This window comes from Trachurus trachurus, assembly GCF_905171665.1.
Source record: "Trachurus trachurus genome assembly, chromosome: 19".
Classification (NCBI taxonomy): domain Eukaryota; kingdom Metazoa; phylum Chordata; class Actinopteri; order Carangiformes; family Carangidae; genus Trachurus; species Trachurus trachurus.
This window is the reverse complement of record NC_139913.1, coordinates 1,436,456-1,454,154: the sequence shown is the minus strand read 5'-3', so window position 1 is coordinate 1,454,154 and position 17,699 is coordinate 1,436,456. Positions and strand designations below refer to the sequence as shown.

Below are 17,699 nucleotides of genomic sequence, written 5' to 3'. Positions count from 1 at the left end.
AAAAAACAATGTTTTGCCTGTTAGTGTCTGGCTTTAAGCAGTTAATGGTATTTTAGAAATCCCAGTTCTTCCTACAGGAGTGGTGGTCCCTTATAACACCAACAGATTTCTACATGGTGGATGTTCTGTCTCATATAAATCTGACGTCTGAAAACAATATTCATGGTGTAATTTAAGTTGTAGATGTAGCTAGCTAGCTTACCTCCCGGCCGCTGTTTCTTTGTGTGTCAACAGTTCTTCCCGCCATTACTGATGCGTCCAAAACGTCCCAAAGCGCAGTCCCGGCGTTGCCTGGCAACCATGACCGCACGTCACTGGTTTAAAAAATAATAAGAAAAAAAAACTAATGGTTTTAACGTTTGTACCGTTACTGTTGAATAAAGACGGTTTAAGATATATAGGTTTAAAGATACAGTATAGGCTACAGTGGAGAGTATCTTTGTGTTGAATTGAGCTGCATCGTAATATTTAGTATCTACATTTATGAATGTGCCATTTTGATAAAAGGATAATAAGATTAACTAGAAAATTTCCTCTCGGGAAATTTTGAATGGGCCACGGGAGCTACTGCGGGTTGTGCCATCTCTGTCAACATGGGAATCAAACCCACGATCTTAAGGTCAAGACAGAGCTGATCAGACAGACACGTGATCATCTTTCTATAAGCACTGATATGGAGGAGCTGTAATCACATTAGGTTAACTGTGTGTGTGTGTGTGTGTGTGTGTGTGTGTGTGTGTGTGTGTGTGTGTGTGTGTGTGTGTGTGTGTGTGTGTCTGTGTGTGTGTGTGTGTGTGTGTGTGACTGACTTGACACATAGTTAGTTAGTAGCTGCATCCTGTGTCAGTCTGATTTAGCTGTGTCGGTGTTTATAAACATTTAAACGAGCGCCAGGTGGATTGTTTATGAAGTTAACGAGCTCTGGCCTGAGGATCAAAGAGGTTACCACGGCGATAGGGGCCCCCGCAGGCTGAGACAGACAGAAACGTGGAGAAAAAGAGCCATTTTCTGCCTCTGTACCGGTCTCACAATTAGGCTTAGCGTGACAAAACGGTAACTCCTATCAGAACAAAACACAGATCAACGTTGCTCTAAGGACTTACTGAAAAATGTGGTACGATTTGGTGTTTCTACAGTAAATATTTTGGCGACGCTGGCAGTTTTAAAACATCAGGCCGTTCTGCTTCTCTCAGAAAATATTTGTATTGGAGTCTATGAGGAACAGAGACAGACGTGGCCGCACTTAGAGGCTCAGAGTTTAAATTCTGTAAGTCTCTCTGATATTTTGAGCAGATGATGAGATCGAGGATGAGCTCGTCTACAAACGTGGCGGAAATTATGTGTGTAGAGTGTAAATTGTGGCCGGGCCGAGTTTGGAAAGAGAAAAAATCTGGAGTTTTTCTGGCATCTCTCCCACTCTAACCGATGATGTCACGCACTCTGACACGAACATTCCGTGCAATACACACCCATTATAATCTCATAATTTCTCCAAAAATGATCATGGTCATTGAACAGGGATTGATCAAAAACTATATGACCTATCAAAACGTGGAGTAATACGCCAACACACAAGACATGTGTCTACTGTTTAAAGTTTAAATGGAGTCTCTAGGTGAAAGTATGCCTGAGCAGTAGACGTTTGTTAAACTCCAATGATTGGTCTTTTTCGCTCTTTTTTTCCCGCCCGTCCCATTGACTTCAATGCAAAATTTTGCGCAGTTTTTCGCGACTTACGTCGCGAAAAATTCATACACTGTTGAAAAAAGTAATAGCATACCGATCCCGATCAGACCGCACGTTTTGATATATAATTTGGCCTGCAACTCTTTGAGTTGCAGGACTAGTAGCGAATCGAAAATCGTCCGGAAGAGGCAGGAGAATAACTAGGAAAAAATCCACACAATAACAGTAGTGCCCGGGCTTCGCCCGGGCACTGGTCCCTGCAGCTATTTCATAGCTGTTGGGACCAGTGCCCGGTGCGATTGCCCGTGGCCCTAATGATGTACCTACTGGAAAAGAGAGTAAGGACAGCATTGGTCCAATGGCAGCGCCTCCTGGTGGAGGAATATGGGTTTTGCAAAAGCGCCCAAGAACTGACATCTCTGTATTGTTGGTGAATGAGCAGTGTGGTGTTTTCAATAATTTAAGGACATTTATAGATCACCCACCTTAATAGCATCATTGAGGATCCTTTACAGATCTTTTTTTTTTTTTTTGTCATCAAATGTTTATTTAACAAGAATACAAGTTACAACCAAGAAACATGACTCATTAATTGTCAATAGAGACAGTACAAAATTCCTTTACAAATAAATATTAACACATAGGCAACAAAAAAAAAAAGTCTACATTAAAGCAGAAGTTAGCTGAATGTTTGTGTTAATATAAGTTGTATCTTCCAACAGCAATCACTTCTATAGAGTGTTTGGTCTGAAACATGGGTCTCTCAGTCACTCTGCTCTGCTGTAAGATACTGAACTGTGCAGCAGGGGGCGCTGTGCTGTGTGTGCATTTGGGGACTGATGCTCCAGCTCGTATTTCTCAGTTCTTCTTCCTATTTCTCAGTATTAGCTACTCTGTTTTTTTTATTATTTCCTGTTTACTGTGGGTGAAGCTTCTTTACTGTCGTGACCTCTTCCTCTTAGTTCATCCTCTCTTTTTTCTTTTTCTACTTCTTGGTAAATGTGTTCACTCATATCTATGTGTGCTGCACTTTGCTTTGTCCTTGTGGTGGAATGAAGAGGTTATGTGAAAATAATGAGAATTTACCTTAAGGGACAATAAAAGTCTAAAGTCTTATTTTATGTTGTTTACTTTTTCATTGAACAAAGACAATGTACAGAACACAAACCGTGACTTAAATTACATGGGTAAAACAGGCAAATATATCATATACTGTATATATTTCAGGCATTTTTGAATGACAAAGGACAAGGACACATAAATAGTACTAACAGACTCTCTCTCTGACACTAGGCGAGGCAAAGCAGCTTTATTTATACAGCAGATTTCTTACCAAGGGGCAGCTCAGTGTGCTTTATATAAAAACAAAACATTTAACAGTAAGAGTTGGGAACGAAAGGGGGAGAAAAAAAAACGAGCAAACATAAAAACACACAATTTAAAAATTTTAAATGAAACCCAAAATAGTAAAAAAGACAAACTAGTTACACTAGTTTATGTGTTACAACTGACCCATGTTACAGCCATCGGTCTCCCCTAATAAACGAATAGATATTAGTGGATGTTGTCGTCCTTTTTCTTCTCTCTGGGTCGACCATGCTCTGAGCTTTGGGACTACAGTTCCCATGATGCTTAGAGAGATTTAAGTGAGTGACATGTTGCCTCTGAGTCGGTGTGTTAGCCACAGTGAACCTGGATTATAAAACCCTGCATACAGAGTTACACATGCCCCCCACCCCCCCCCCCCCGTTAAAGCAGTTGAAACTGATCTTATCGTTTAAGGGGCCACAATATTGCAACATCAACTAATAAGAAGGAAAAAACATTTCCGTGGAAAGTCCTTTCAGCAGCAGGTGTTATCAGGTCGGTCTCAGTGACAGAAACCACAGAGATCTGACGTCAGTCGCTCAGCAACAGGCAGCAGCTCAACCTCTGAGAGGAGGGGGAGGGGGGGCATGTATGTTTTTTATTACTGCTGTTTCAATGTCACTATTCATGTAGAGTTAAAATAAAAGTATTTGAGGATCAAACCTGAGGTCAGGGCTGGTGTTTAACCAACATGGACCCTTAGCGTCTGGGCATCGTAACAACACACACCTGCTGTTTTAGTCGATCGGGTGAAAGTGGTTTCTCCACCTGCAGAGACCAGCGATCAGCCCCAGACTTTGGCTCAGCAACAGGTAGATCCATGTGTCCCTGTGGTCCACCAGGACCATGTCTTCTTCTTGGCTGATTTGTCCGACCAGAGAAGGGACAAAGAAACTCCAACAGCACCAGCTCCATGTTTTCTCTCCCAACAAACCAGCAGCAGGTTGTGTGGCAGTCTCTCTGGGGTTTTAAGTAGATAAAAACAGACTTCAGTCCATTTACATCTGGATTTCTTTGAGTTAAAATCCTCATACAAGGGTCAGATCTGTGACTCTATGCAGCAGGTGAACTATATATACATTGAGTTGAGATGGTGTCATGATAAAGCCACAGATGTGTTTCTGTGAAACTGTCATTCAGGAAATAACAAGTCATGCCATGTTAAATAGGATGTACAGACCACACGTAGATGATGAAGAGATAAAACCTGAGGTTAACAGAGGAGCAGAGGACGAGTCCAGCAGTCAGAGAGGAGACAGAGACGAAGACAGACGTCTACATGGACATGGATCACCTGCTGCTGCTGCTGCTGCTGTGGAGCTCAGGTAGGACTGAGGGACATGGATGGAGGAATTACTGTTACTTTATTATTTGCAAATGCTTATCTTAAAGTCTGTGTGTGCGTAATTAGATTTGAAGATGTGTCAAACAATCTGTAAATGTGTACTGACATTTGTGAGTGTGTGTACATGAATCTGCAAAAGTGTATTCAGAATCTGTGTGTGTGTAAGTAAAATTGAATGTTTTAGCAGTAACTTAGTTGTCAGAGATATTATTGCTGAGCTTTGTTAGGGTTAGGGTAGGTGCTAATACACAGAGCATCAAACAGTGAGCTGAATGTCTGGGCAGGAAACGTTACTGTTTACATGAAGCACTGTGGAGCCGATGGTACTCTAATGATGTGTTGGGGTTTCATTTCATTGTTCCTGACCTGTATGATGGTGCGACTGTTTCTGCTTCTTAGTGTGACAGTCGAGGTTCCTGTCACTATGCCTCCAATTGATCATGTGCCCTGGCTACTTGGCCAAGGGGATGTCCCTTTGGGTGACTGGCAAGCGCACATGCCTCTTACCCGGGAGGTGTGGGTCCAATCCCTGCCCGGGCCCTCTTCACCTTGCCACATTAGTGACGTCACTGTCTTCACAGATCTCACTGATGTTTCCTTTCTGATTTTCTCCTCAGGACTCTGGGCTGAAGGAAGCCACAGCTCCACAGGTAAACAGAGAGGATGAGGACACATGAAGGTGCTGGTGGATGGATGAGTGTGGTGTCTGTGTCTCAGCACTGAAATGAGCATGACTACATGATTTCACTGTTCCACTGATCATCAGCTGATGGTCCTTCACCTTCCTGGTCACACATCATCTTGTTTATATTTAAAATGAGTTTATAGAGTGAAAAAGTAAAAAAGTAGAACTATTGCACTGAGGATAGTTTACAAGGGTTAGTGAAGGTCCTGCAATTTGAGAGTAGGAAGAGGAACAACCACTAATGAAGCTCCATTTACTTTATTAACATCTCCAGCAGATCAAAGGGTTTGCTCAATCAACACATCAAGGTTTTATTCTCTCATGTTTTCATATCAGTGTCATTCTTCATGCTACTACAAGATGGAACCAAAGTAATTAATCTTTACCTGCTCAGGTAGAAGTTTGGATTTGCTTAATTTCTGTTTTAATCAAACTCACTTCTTACTTACTTTATTTGTTTATTTAGTCAGGACAATGCATATTAATGGACTGTGAGTGCTAGAGAACCCACAGTAAATACACCCACAGTAAATACACATGTGCTAAATTACATCCGTAGTCCCCAAAACTCTTCATTCTCTTCTCTGTGTTCAGAGTCTGTCAGGTTGGTGGGAGGAGCCAGTCGCTGTGCAGGTGAACTGCAGCTGAAACAAGGAGAGTGGAGACCAGTGGACAGCTACAACTGGAACCTGAAGACAGCATCTGTAGCCTGTAGAGATCTGGACTGTGGCTCTGCTGTTTCAACAAGAGAAAGAGAGTCCTCAGAGAGGTCTGTGTGGAGGATTGACAATGACTGTGTTCAGTCTGTATCTACCCTGAAGGAGTGTTCATTATCATCATCATTATCATTATCCTCCATCATAGAGATCACCTGTTCAGGTAAGTCCATCAGTGACAGTCAGGTGTAGTGTCTTCGTTCCTTTGTTGCGGAGGCAGAAATGTTCAGTAACATGTTATTTTTTGTATTTAAGTGAGTGAAGGTCTGAAAACAAGATATTTAATATCTCAACGTGTTACATCATGTAACTCTCTCTCTCTCTCTCTCTCTCTCTCTCACACACCCACACACACACAGCAAACAGCAGCAAATCACATCACATGACTCTTTAGAAACTCCTGTCGATTAAAGTGGACTAACGAGGTTGCTTGACTGATGATGTTAAAGGGCATTTCCAGTCGTAATCATTGTCTATCTCAGATATCAGGTCAACTATGATTCATTTCATACCATCCATGCTCCCGTTTTTTTTTAAAGGATCCATCGTTTTTTCAATGTTCATTAATGGGCTCCGGACTAATTTTAAAAGTGTTCTGTGGTTGCAAGTAACGTCCTTTTGACCCTCATTTAAATTTAAAAATTCACTTTACAATTAAATTAAATCAAAATTTGGACTTATCGCAGCTTCCGTGTTGTTTCTTTCCGGGTCAGAGAACAAACACCTCAGAGTCCCCCTACTGTTGTGTTCTCTGACCCGTAAAGGAACAATGCTGAAGCCATGGTAAGTCGGAATTTTGATTTAATTTAATTGTAAAAAGGACGTTAATTGCGACCATAGAACAACTATAAACGTCCACACGCTGCAGTTGGGAGCATGGATGGTATGAAATGACCTGATCATAGGTGACCTGATATCTGAGGTAAACATTGATTATGACTGGAAATGCCCTTTAAAGTTGTTTCTGTGAAGATGTTGCAGTCTAGACCGTTGGTTGACTTGAGTCAATGACTCAAGAGCTGGACTGTGAGTTTCTTTAATGGTTGTGTTGGGGACAGAGAAGGAACTCATTTATGGGCACATGCTGATGACTTTAAAGTTGATATGACAGTAAATAAAGGTCAGGATCAAAGTTTAAATGTTGTGTCTCTCTCTGCAGACTCTGTCAGGCTGGTGAATGGGACCAGTGTGTGTTCAGGCAGACTGGAGGTCAAGTCCAACCAGTCTGACCAGTGGTGGTCCTCAGTGTGTGAAGATGACTTTGACCAGCAGGATGCAGAGGTGGTCTGTAGGGAGCTTGGCTGTGGGGCTCCTTCAGTCCTCCAGGGGGCGCTCTATGGAGCAGTGGAGGTTCCAAAGTGGACCAAAGAGTTCCAGTGTGGAGGCCATGAGTCAGCTCTCCTGGACTGTAGAAGCTCAGGCTCAACTAGAACCAGCTGCTCACCTGGCAAAGCTGTTGGACTCACCTGCTCAGACAGAGGTGGAGCTACAGTTTGGATTTTCTTAATTTCTGGTTTAATCAAACTCACTTCTTTTACTCTTCACTCTCTTCTCTGTGTTCAGAGTCTGTCAGGTTGGTGGGAGGAGCCAGTCGCTGTGCAGGTGAACTGCAGCTGAAACAAGGAGAGTGGAGACCAGTGGACGGCTACTCCAACTGGAACCTGAAGGCAGCATCTGTAGCCTGTAGAGAGCTGCACTGTGGCTCTGCTATTTCAACAAGAAGAAGAGAGGAGTCCTCAGAGAGGTCTGTGTGGGGGATCGACACTGTCTGTGTTGAGTCTGAATTTACCCTTAGGAAGTGTTCATCATCAGATTCCTCTCCCTTCACCGTGGAGATCACCTGTTCAGGTAAGTCCATCAATGACATGATCATTCACCGTCAAGTGTTATGTCTTCCTTACTTTGATGCAGTGGCAGAAATGTCTAGTAACATGTCCTTTCTGTATTTAAGTGAGACAGTAAATAAAGGTCAGGATCAAAGTTTAAGGGGCCGTGTCGACTGGACACGCTTTTAGCGCTCTGGGCGTCTACTTTCCATTCATATCCTATGGAGTTCGGCGCTCATAGTGCTCTTGGCGGAAAATACGCTCTGGGCGGAAAAAACGCTCTGGGCGCTTCCTTTTTTGTCGCAGCGCTCAGAGCGCTTCGAGTTGAAATATGTTCAACTTTTGGAACAGCGCACCGCTCGTCAAGTGGCTCGGAAGTAAGACGGCTCGTTTTGTTACCTGGTTACGGTGGCATTCTGAGAGAGAGAGAGAGCACGTCTGGTGGACACGACCGTTGGTCGCGGGCGCTCAGAGCGCTAAAAACGCATCTGGTGGACACAGCCCCTAAATGTTGTGTCTCTCTCTGCAGACTCTGTCAGGCTGGTGAATGGGACCAGTGTGTGTTCAGGCAGACTGGAGGTCAAGTCCAACCAGTCTAACCAGTGGTGGTCCTCAGTGTGTGAAGATGACTTTGACCAGCAGGATGCAGAGGTGGTCTGTAGGGAGCTTGGCTGTGGGGCTCCTTCATTCCTCCAGGGGGCGCTCTATGGAGCAGTGGAGGCTCCAATGTGGACCAAAGAGTTCCAGTGTGGAGGCCATGAGTCAGCTCTCCTGGACTGTAGAAGCTCAGGCTCAACTAGAACCAGCTGCTCACCTGGCAAAGCTGTTGGACTCACCTGCTCAGGTACAAGTGGAGCTACAGTTTGGATTTGCTTCATTCTGTTTTAATCAAATTCACTTCTTTTACTCTTCACTCTCTTCTCTGTGTTCAGAGTCTGTCAGGTTGGTGGGAGGAGCCAGTCGCTGTGCAGGTGAACTGCAGCTGAAACTAGGAGAGTGGAGACCAGTGGACAGCAGGAACTGGACCCTGAAGGCATCATCTGTAGCCTGTAGAGATCTGGACTGTGGCTCTGCTGTTTCAACAACAAGAGGAGGGGATTCCTCAGAGAGGTCCGTGTGGTGGATCGACACTGACTGTGTTCAGTCTGGATTTACCCTTAATTACTGTTCATCATCAGGTTCCTCTTCCTCCACCGTGGAGATCACCTGTTCAGGTAAGTCCATCAGTAACATTATCAGTGACAGTCAGGTTTAGTGTCTTCCTTCCTTTGTTGTGGTGGCAGAAATGTTCAGTTGCATGTTCTTTTTGTATTTAAGCGAGTGAAGGTCTGAAAACAAGACATTTAATATGTCAACATGTTACATCATTGTTTTCTGTTAACAAGCCTCTGAGGTTAGTAAGTCAACAGGTTACCCCAGACTTAGAGGGGAATAGCACTAGCGTATCATAACCAAATATTGGTGAAATGAACGAGTTTCGTGGCAGATAATGTGTTATTTAGAGGCTGCATTCCACTGCCCAGTAGACTCCATTATATGGATATACGCGGCTCTCGGCTGGATCCAATTTTGTCGGAACAACTTCTAATGACACCAAAGTTATCTGGGTGAGTAAATGATCGTATTTGATATTGGACATAAGGTCCAGATTGTAAAAAAGGGCAATTCCCCTTTAATGGTGAGGACAGGAGCTCATTTGATTGGTGAAGAATGGACTCGGCTGTGTTAAACCCACTCACACCTTCTCTCCTCCCTCTTTCCCACTTGTGCCAGTAGGAGGGATTGGGGTGGGAAGGGGAGTACCTGCGCTGGGCTCGAAACTTGCAAAATGCGCCTGGACACACCCCATTTTCGCCACCTGTGCCTGGTCTACGAAATTAGAGCCTTTAATTTAATCTGTGGCAGCAAATCACATCACATGACTATTTAGAAACTCCTGTAGGTTAAAGTGGACTAACGAGGTCACTTGACAGATGAAGATAAAGTTGTTTCTGTGAAGATGTTGAAGTCCAGACCGTTGGTTGACTTGAGTCTTTGATTCCTACACTGTTGACCTGACCTACTTAATTTCATGGCCACTTGATGCCCGACAAGTTGATGAAGTTCCACAACAACACCAGTGTGGTTTCATGTAACAGGCTGCCCGTGGCGGTGCAGCAAATTGGGATATTTTGCCATGGGACATCAACTCGTTATAACTCCAACATGCATCATCCAAATTGGCCAAAATTAGGGTCCACTCCTGAACTGCATGCCCATATTTGCTTACACTCACAGCGCCACATAATGGCAGAATTAAACATCACGTTCATTAAAGTCCCTGAAAAGTGACACTGGATTCGTCTTCTGAGTTAATCACATCCCAGACATATGTCCTATTAACCATCCTGCCAATTTTGGATGCTAGAAAAATTTGTTTAGTTGGGTGAAATTAGGTTTTAAAATCATGACTAAATGAGGCAGTTCTCGCAGCTCTGGAAGTCTGCTGCAAGCACAGAAGCCCCGCCCACTTGCTTAGCTTCCTCAAGTTTCAACTGTAAATCAAATGGCCTACCGGCCAGCCAACTATGCTGATGCTAATGCTAACTGTCACATCTTACCCGAGCAGCTACGGGTTTGAGCCTGAGTCTGAGTCCAGCTCTTATCTGAATGTCTCGGATACACACTGAGCAGTGAGGGAAATATGCTGGGGCCGCTGCCGTCAGCACACGAATCTCTGCTACCCTGATAGCGTTAGCTCGGCGGCTAGCCCCGTTCGTCCCGTTCACCCCGAGCATCCATGGTCCCGAGCCACTGCAGCATCCGACCCACGGCTCACCGCCACAGCAACGGGAGCTTTGAAGGCTACACCGCAACAACAATGAGGGCCGCCACCGTCAGCACAGGACGAACGGGCCTAGTGTTAGCCGCCGAGCTAATGCTATCAGGGCAAGCAGAGATTCATCTGCTGACGGCGGCGGCCCTCAGTTTTGTTGCCGGTGTAGCCGTTGCTGTGTCGGTCAGCTGTGGGACGGACGCTGCAGAGGTTCACCTGGACTGTGGCTGTTTTGGCTTTTAGAGTTTCGCCGCCGGGCGCCGACTGGTCCCACTGTGGCAGTCTCATTAGTTTGTTTGAATTAAAAGTGGAGCTTCATGTTTCACATGAGAGCAGCGCTGCCTCTGGGATCTGTATAGACTATTGCTGCGTTCAAGACAACTCGGAAGCCGGAAAAAAACGAGCTCCGAGTTGTAAAAAATGAATTGAACGGCGTCGAACTCGGAAATTACAGGTCGGGAACTCGGGTATCATATCAGAGCTCCGACTTTCCGACTTGACGTCACGACAACATGAAAACATGGCAGCCTTCGTCTTAAACGGTTAGAATTTAGACATTTTAAGTTATTTGTTGAGGTTTTAATGCATATTTTTGTGTATTATTGCAGTAGCCTATATGAATTACGTTTATATTAAGCTTTGATTGTTGTATGGTGTGAAATTGTGTTCCTCGTATGTGACAGAAATAACGTTTAACTGTTATCAAGGCTATAACGTTATATGTGCACTCATCTGCGGCGTCTCCTCTCCTCCAAAATAAACATCATTTACTGCTGCATTTATTTTTCGTATTCAGCTATGATCCACAATATGCCAAACTTCCTTCAGGTATCCATGTTTTTTTTCTCCCGAGTTCCTGCAGCGTGAACGCAATGATGTCGGAAGTCGGAAATTTCCGAGTTGGGAATCCCGACCTCCGAGTTGTTATGAACGCAGCATAAGTTCAAATAACACCACATTTACATCAATAAATACATGTTTTACAATGACCTGATAAGTCTGCATTACATTTTATTAAGACAGAGACCAAGCTAGTGGACTGGTAGCTCCGGTGGCGCTGGTAGCTCCAGCAGTAGTGGCAGCAAACAGTTGTTGGTATTCTTGAAGTATTTATAATGTTACTGTGCACATGGGAGGAGTTATGAAAGTAGGGACGGCAGTGCGTCACGGCCCCTCTGTAGCTAAGCCCGCCCTTAAAAACAAAGACCACTGAAGCAGAGTGAAACTGTGAAACCCTAACCTCTAAAATTAAGTACTGTACAGAAATTAGTCTTTTTGCATGTTTTTATCAATAAATTTCGAACACTTTTAATATATTTTGAAACAAAACTCCAATTTCACTTTACAGGGACTTTAATGACTCTTTAGAAACTCCTGTAGGTTAAAGTGGACTAACAAGGGAAAAGAGGCGACCATGTCCTCAGAAACAAACACTGAAACTCAAACATCCCTGTCAGTGTAGGAGGACTGTGTAGGTCAGCACTCAGATAGGGAAGTTTGTGTCTTCAGTTGATGATGTTAAAGTTCTTTCTGTGAGGACAGACCTTTGGTTGACTTGAGTCTTTGACTCAAGAGCTGGACTGTGAGTTTCTTTAATGGTTGTGTTGGGGACAGAGAAGGAACTCATTTTTGGACACAAGTTGATGACTTTGATCCTGACCTTTATTTACTGTCATTTCAACTTTAAATGTTGTGTCTCTCTCTGCAGACTCTGTCAGGCTGGTGAATGGGACCAGTGTGTGTTCAGGCAGATTGGAGGTCAAGTCCAACCCGTCTAACCAGCGGTGGTCCTCAGTGTGCGAAGATGACTTTGACCAGCAGGATGCAGAGGTGGTCTGTAGGGAGCTTGGCTGTGGGGCTCCTTCAGTCCTCCAGGGGGCGCTCTATGGAGCAGTGGAGGCTCCAATGTGGACCAAAGAGTTCCAATGTGGAGGCCATGAGTCAGCTCTCCTGGACTGTAGAAGCTCAGGCTCAACTAGAACCAGCTGCTCACCTGGCAAAGCTGTTGGACTCTCCTGCTCAGGTACAAGTGGAGCTACAGTTTGGATTTGCTTCATTTCTGTTTGAATCAAACTCACTTCTTTTACTCTTCACTCTCTTCTCTGTTCAGAGCCTGTCAGGTTGGTGGGAGGAGCCAGTCGCTGTGCAGGTCAACTGCAGCTGAAACTAGGAGAGTGGAGACCAGTGGACAGCCTCAACTGGAACCTAGAGGCAGCATCTGTAGTCTGTAGAGAGCTGGACTGTGGCTCTGTTGTTTCAACAACAACAAGAGAGTCCTCAGAGAGGTCTGTGTGGTTGATCAACACTGACTGTGTTCAGTCTGGATTTACCCTGAAGGAGTGTTCATCATCATCATTATCAATATCAATTTCCTCTTCCTTCACGGATGAGCTCACCCGTTCAGGTAAGTCCATCAGTGACATCATCAGTGACAGTCAGATTTAGGGTGTATTCACACCTGCAGTGTTAGTGCGCACTAAATTTGGTCCAGTTTGGGTTGGTGTGAAAGCAAATCGCACTCTAATGCGCACCAAAACTAGTGCGGCCTGAGGAGGTGGTCTCGGTTCGGCTCCAGCCGAACTCTGGTGCACACTAGTTTATGTGTGAAAGCAACCGCACTCTGGTGCGAGCCAACTGCCAGGCGAACTCAACACGTTTGAGCTAAAAGGGCTCCCGTAGTCGCTGACAACGGGTTAAGGCAGCGGGGAGACCGCCCGGTGCTCCGGTGCTGCGGAGCTCTGTCCCCACAAACGAAGCAGCAGCAGCGGGGCAGCCCGTCGGTGCGTGTCCGCTGAGTCCGCTCAGGTCGGCGGGTCCGTCCCTCGGGTCCGCGGAGCAGCTGATTACCGAGCAGCGGAGGTCCGTGTTTAACGTTTAACCGGGAACTAACGGGACCGAGCTGGGTGAACGCAACCGGAAACCAGCCGGAAGTACCAAACAGAGTTATACATGCAAACAATATAGAAATAAATGACCAGAGCTACTAACAACCGGCCCTACTGGAGTCTCCATCAGGAAAGTTTTATCAATCAGCGCTTCCAGATTCCATCCGGTAGTCATGGAGACGTGACGTTCTCCAAGTTTGGTCCCGAGTGATAAAAAGCAGGTGTGAACGCAACCGCACTAACTGAAAAATGAAACAATGTATCATTTTAACATTTGGTGCGCACCAGGGTGCGCACTAAACAGGTGTGAATACACCCTTAGTGTCTTCCTTCCTTTGTTGTGGAAGCAGAAATGTTCAGTTCTTGTGGAACAGAAAAAGCGATGTTTTACAATGACATGCACAAATCCTACACTGTTGACCTGACTAGGGCTGAACGATTTGGGAAATGAATCTAATTGCGATTTTTTGGACCAATATTGCGATTGCGATTTAATATGCGATTATATCCTTATTCAACAGACAGAAACAATAACTGTTCTATATTATGACCAACACAATATTTGATTCATTAAACATTGGTTGGTCTTTTCCTGAAGGTTTTTTTTTTTTTTTTTACAGGCTTGTTGCATGTATTAATTATCATGACAACATAACAACGCACTGACAGATAAGCCTGATGTAAACTTTGATATAAAACTCAGTAACCAATCACACAAGAAAGCTCCATGTTGTCCCTGTTTGATGTTCAGGGACAGTTCAGGACAGTCTGAGGATAGAGAGCTCTGATATTGAAGTTTATTTTGCGACCGGATCGTCCGACCCGACTAGGGGGGGCTTGGTGGAGAGAGAGAGAGAGAGCACCAATAAGAAACAGCGCTATGCAGAGATGAATGAACGGAAGACATGCGGCGGTGTTGAGGCCTATTTGCGACAATTAAAAAAAAAAAATTGAAGGAGCGGCGGGTAGGATTTAGGAAAGAGGAAACACTGGACTCTTCAGTTATTGATCCGTGTCGGCGGCTGTTTGACTAGTTCAACTCACTGGTCATCAGCGTTTTAGCCACACAGCGATCATACGCTGTGTTTGACAGAGCTGCTGATCTACAGGTCGGTGGTGTCGCCCCGTGAAGTCACAGCAGCACCGAGGCAAGTTCTGCTCACCTGACGCTGTGCACATGTTAAAAAAAAAAAAAACGGAGTAGTTCCACACAATGCTCCTCTCTGACATTAAAGTTTCCGTAGTGCTATGTTCAGCTGAGCCTCACGTCAGTAACAGTGTGGCGATGTTGCCTGTTTTCACCGACAACTCCACTCTCACTTGCATGACACGTGACTAGAGCATAATCGCAGCCTATGCGATTTCGAAATTGCGTTTTATCAAATTGCAATTTAATTGCAAATGCAATTAATCGTTCAGCCCTAGACCTGACCTACTTAATTTCATGGCCACATGACGCTCAACAAGTTGATGAAGCTCCACAACAACACCAATGTGGTTTCATGTAACAGGCTGCCTGTGGCGGTGCAGCAAATTGGGATCTTTTACCATGGGACATCAACATGCATCGTCCAAATTGGCCAAAATTAGGGTCCACTTCTGAACTGCATGCCCATATTTGCTTACACTCATAGCGCCACATAATGGCAGAATTAAACATCCCGTTCATTAATTGCTCCCAGCATTTTTTAACTCTTTCGCGACCTTTGACGAGTAAACTCAAAACGTTTTTTTTTTTTTTTTTTACAGATTATGATAATAGACACTCTCAGGTATCCTGTGTGTGAATATGGTAGTCCTCTGGTATGTGTAAACTGTTTTAAACTACAATCAAAACATAATGGTTTTTAAAAACTGTGTGATCTTGGTTTTGTCTGAGTAATCGGTCTCCTTGAATGCTGCTCTGGGGACAGAGTGTAGCGTGCTGTACGGCTGTCGGCTACAACCTAACATGGCTACAACACAAGCAGCTCCGCCTTTACATTCCGAAACCCATCAATGAATGATCATTCATTTATTTATTCATTTATTTGAGCTCCACATAAACTTGTTTGGCCGTTTTGTTTGTAAATGGCTGTTGTATTGTTGTGTTTTTTTGATCTTGCACTTCAGAAATGTCACTGACAATCGCGGTCAGAGCGGACCTGTTGGTCTGATAAAACTGTTGGACTGCTCCACCTGAAGCACCAAAGCTGCCCAAGCTACCACCGCATCTTTTTGAGCTCATCATCTCTCACGTATCTCATTCATTAGAGTTTGACAGATTTCTCTCATCATTTTCACTCATTAATTATATTTCATCTGTGGCGGCAAATTACATCAACAAACACTGAAACTCAAACATCCCTGAAAGTGTAGGAGGACTGTAGGTCAGCAGTCAGATAGGAAAGTTTGCGTCTTCAGCTGATGATGTTAAAGTTCTTTCTGTGAGGAGGTTTATGTACAGACCGTTGGTGACTTGAGGCTTTGACTCAAGAGCTGGACTGTGAGTTTCTTTAATGGTTGTGTTGGGGACAGAGAAGGAACTCATTTCTGGGCACATGCTGATTACTTTAAAGTTGATATGACAGTAAATAAAGGCCAGGATCAAAGTTTAAATGTTGTGTCTCTCTCTGCAGACTCTGTCAGGCTGGTGAATGGGACCAGTGTGTGTTCAGGCAGACTGGAGGTCAAGTCCAACCAGTCTGACCAGTGGTGGTCCTCAGTGTGTGAAGATGACTTTGACCAGCAGGATGCAGAGGTGGTCTGTAGGGAGCTTGGCTGTGGGGCTCCTTCAGTCCTCCAGGGGGCGCTCTATGGAGCAGTGGAGGCTCCAATGTGGACCGAAGAGTTCCAGTGTGGAGGCAACGAGTCAGCTCTCCTGGACTGTAGAAGCTCAGGCTCAACTAGAACCAGCTGCTCACCTGGCAAAGCTGTTGGACTCACCTGCTCAGGTACAAGTGGAGCTACAGTTTGGATTTGTTTGCCCAACACTGTAAATTGGGACATTGGAGCCAGGAGAAACCCATTCTGAGGATTATTTACCGCAACAGCCAGATACGTTGGCTGCAGCTTCAACCAGCCTGCTGTAGTTCACTGAAAAACCCAGTAGCTGCCACAGTCCTCACTCACAGCTCCTTTAATAACAACTACACTGGAAGTTCAGACAGTTTGATTCCTCATGATTCCCTACAGAAAGGAGCTGTCGTTTACTGATGCTGAAGATATAATAGAATAATTAAGAACACTTTTATCTTGTTATCTCTCTAGTGACATATGGATCAGGGTCCTTGTAGAAACTGACTGTTAACATTCAGCCAATCATCTCTCTGTTTACAGACCTGCTGGTCCAGCCAATCATCTCCGTGTCCTCCATGGACGGGGTCTCCCAGGCCCAGCAGCAGGGTTATTCAGGTGTGTTGATGGGCTCCAACTTCACCATCAGCTGCTCCATCCAGCCACAGTACCCAGGAGGCTCCTTCCAGCTCACCTTCACCTCCTCCACCACAACGGACAACTACACCCAGCCAGCTGTCAATCACTCCGCCTCCTTCCTGTTTCCTGCTGCAGAGCCCGCCCACCAAGGAAACTACAGCTGTGTTTATCACCTCTACGTTTTCTCTCATAACTTCTCCTCTGAGAGCCGTCGACTGTCCCTCACCGTCTCAGGTGAGTTGAAGCACATTTCACCTGTCTGTGCTCAGGGGCCCATTGTCTCTTCATCCGTCCATGTTGCTGCAGTGAAAAGTCCACGACAGGAGAGGATCCAGTGAAGGTACATGAGCACCATGATGGTAAGAAACTGGGTTTTACATGATGAGTCAGACGTCAGCAGGATGATTCAGCTTCACCAGGATCATGTTTGGTAAACTGCCTGTAAAGACGTTGATTAACACTCACCTGAGACATTTCAACCAGACACAGGCTGGAAGGAGACAAGAAGCTTCAGTTCATCCTTTCAGACTAACTCTGTCCACCTGTTGTGTCTGTCCAACACCGTCAGTGCACAGAGACGATCAGACGACCTCATTCTCTAAGAACTGACTCAAACATGTTGAGGTTTGTTTACTGAAGCTGTTGTACTCATGTCATGTGATCTAACGTGATGACTGAATGTGTCTCAACAGATCCATCAGATCCAACAGATCCAACAGATCCAACAGGTCGTATCATCAGACTGTTCATCCTGCCACTCGGACTGCTGCTGCTGCTGATCGCTGTCATCTGTCTCAGCCTTAAAGGAGCTGTATGTAAGAAATGTATGGTAAGTAATCATAAAATCACCCAATATGTCACCAGAGACTAAGGAATCATGTTATTTTGAAATACTGATCTAACTGACAACAATAGCACAGCAGGAATATTGATTTTGTGATTTGGCTTCCAGTGAGTTG

General features: G+C 44.8%; 2 protein-coding genes across 3 annotated transcripts in view; both read left to right on the top strand.

Moving 5' to 3' along the window:
- The window catches only part of hlfb (HLF transcription factor, PAR bZIP family member b), a 353,334-nt gene that overhangs the window by 192,989 nt on the left and 142,646 nt on the right, over nucleotides 1–17,699 (top strand). The gene's annotated exons all lie outside the window — the stretch shown is intronic.
- Nucleotides 1–17,699, top strand: part of LOC311003117 (scavenger receptor cysteine-rich type 1 protein M130-like) — a gene marked incomplete at both ends in the record, with an annotated part of 50,868 nt that overhangs the window by 32,934 nt on the left and 235 nt on the right. The window contains 9 exons of the mRNA XM_083994802.1: nucleotides 5,679–5,963; nucleotides 6,960–7,280; nucleotides 7,364–7,503; nucleotides 8,164–8,470; nucleotides 8,559–8,840; nucleotides 12,150–12,464; nucleotides 12,552–12,668; nucleotides 16,645–16,974; nucleotides 17,433–17,569. Coding sequence (XP_083850928.1) covers nucleotides 5,679–5,963; nucleotides 6,960–7,280; nucleotides 7,364–7,503; nucleotides 8,164–8,470; nucleotides 8,559–8,840; nucleotides 12,150–12,464; nucleotides 12,552–12,668; nucleotides 16,645–16,974; nucleotides 17,433–17,569 — 2,234 coding nt within the window. The remainder of the gene's footprint in view (nucleotides 1–5,678; nucleotides 5,964–6,959; nucleotides 7,281–7,363; nucleotides 7,504–8,163; nucleotides 8,471–8,558; nucleotides 8,841–12,149; nucleotides 12,465–12,551; nucleotides 12,669–16,644; nucleotides 16,975–17,432; nucleotides 17,570–17,699) is intronic.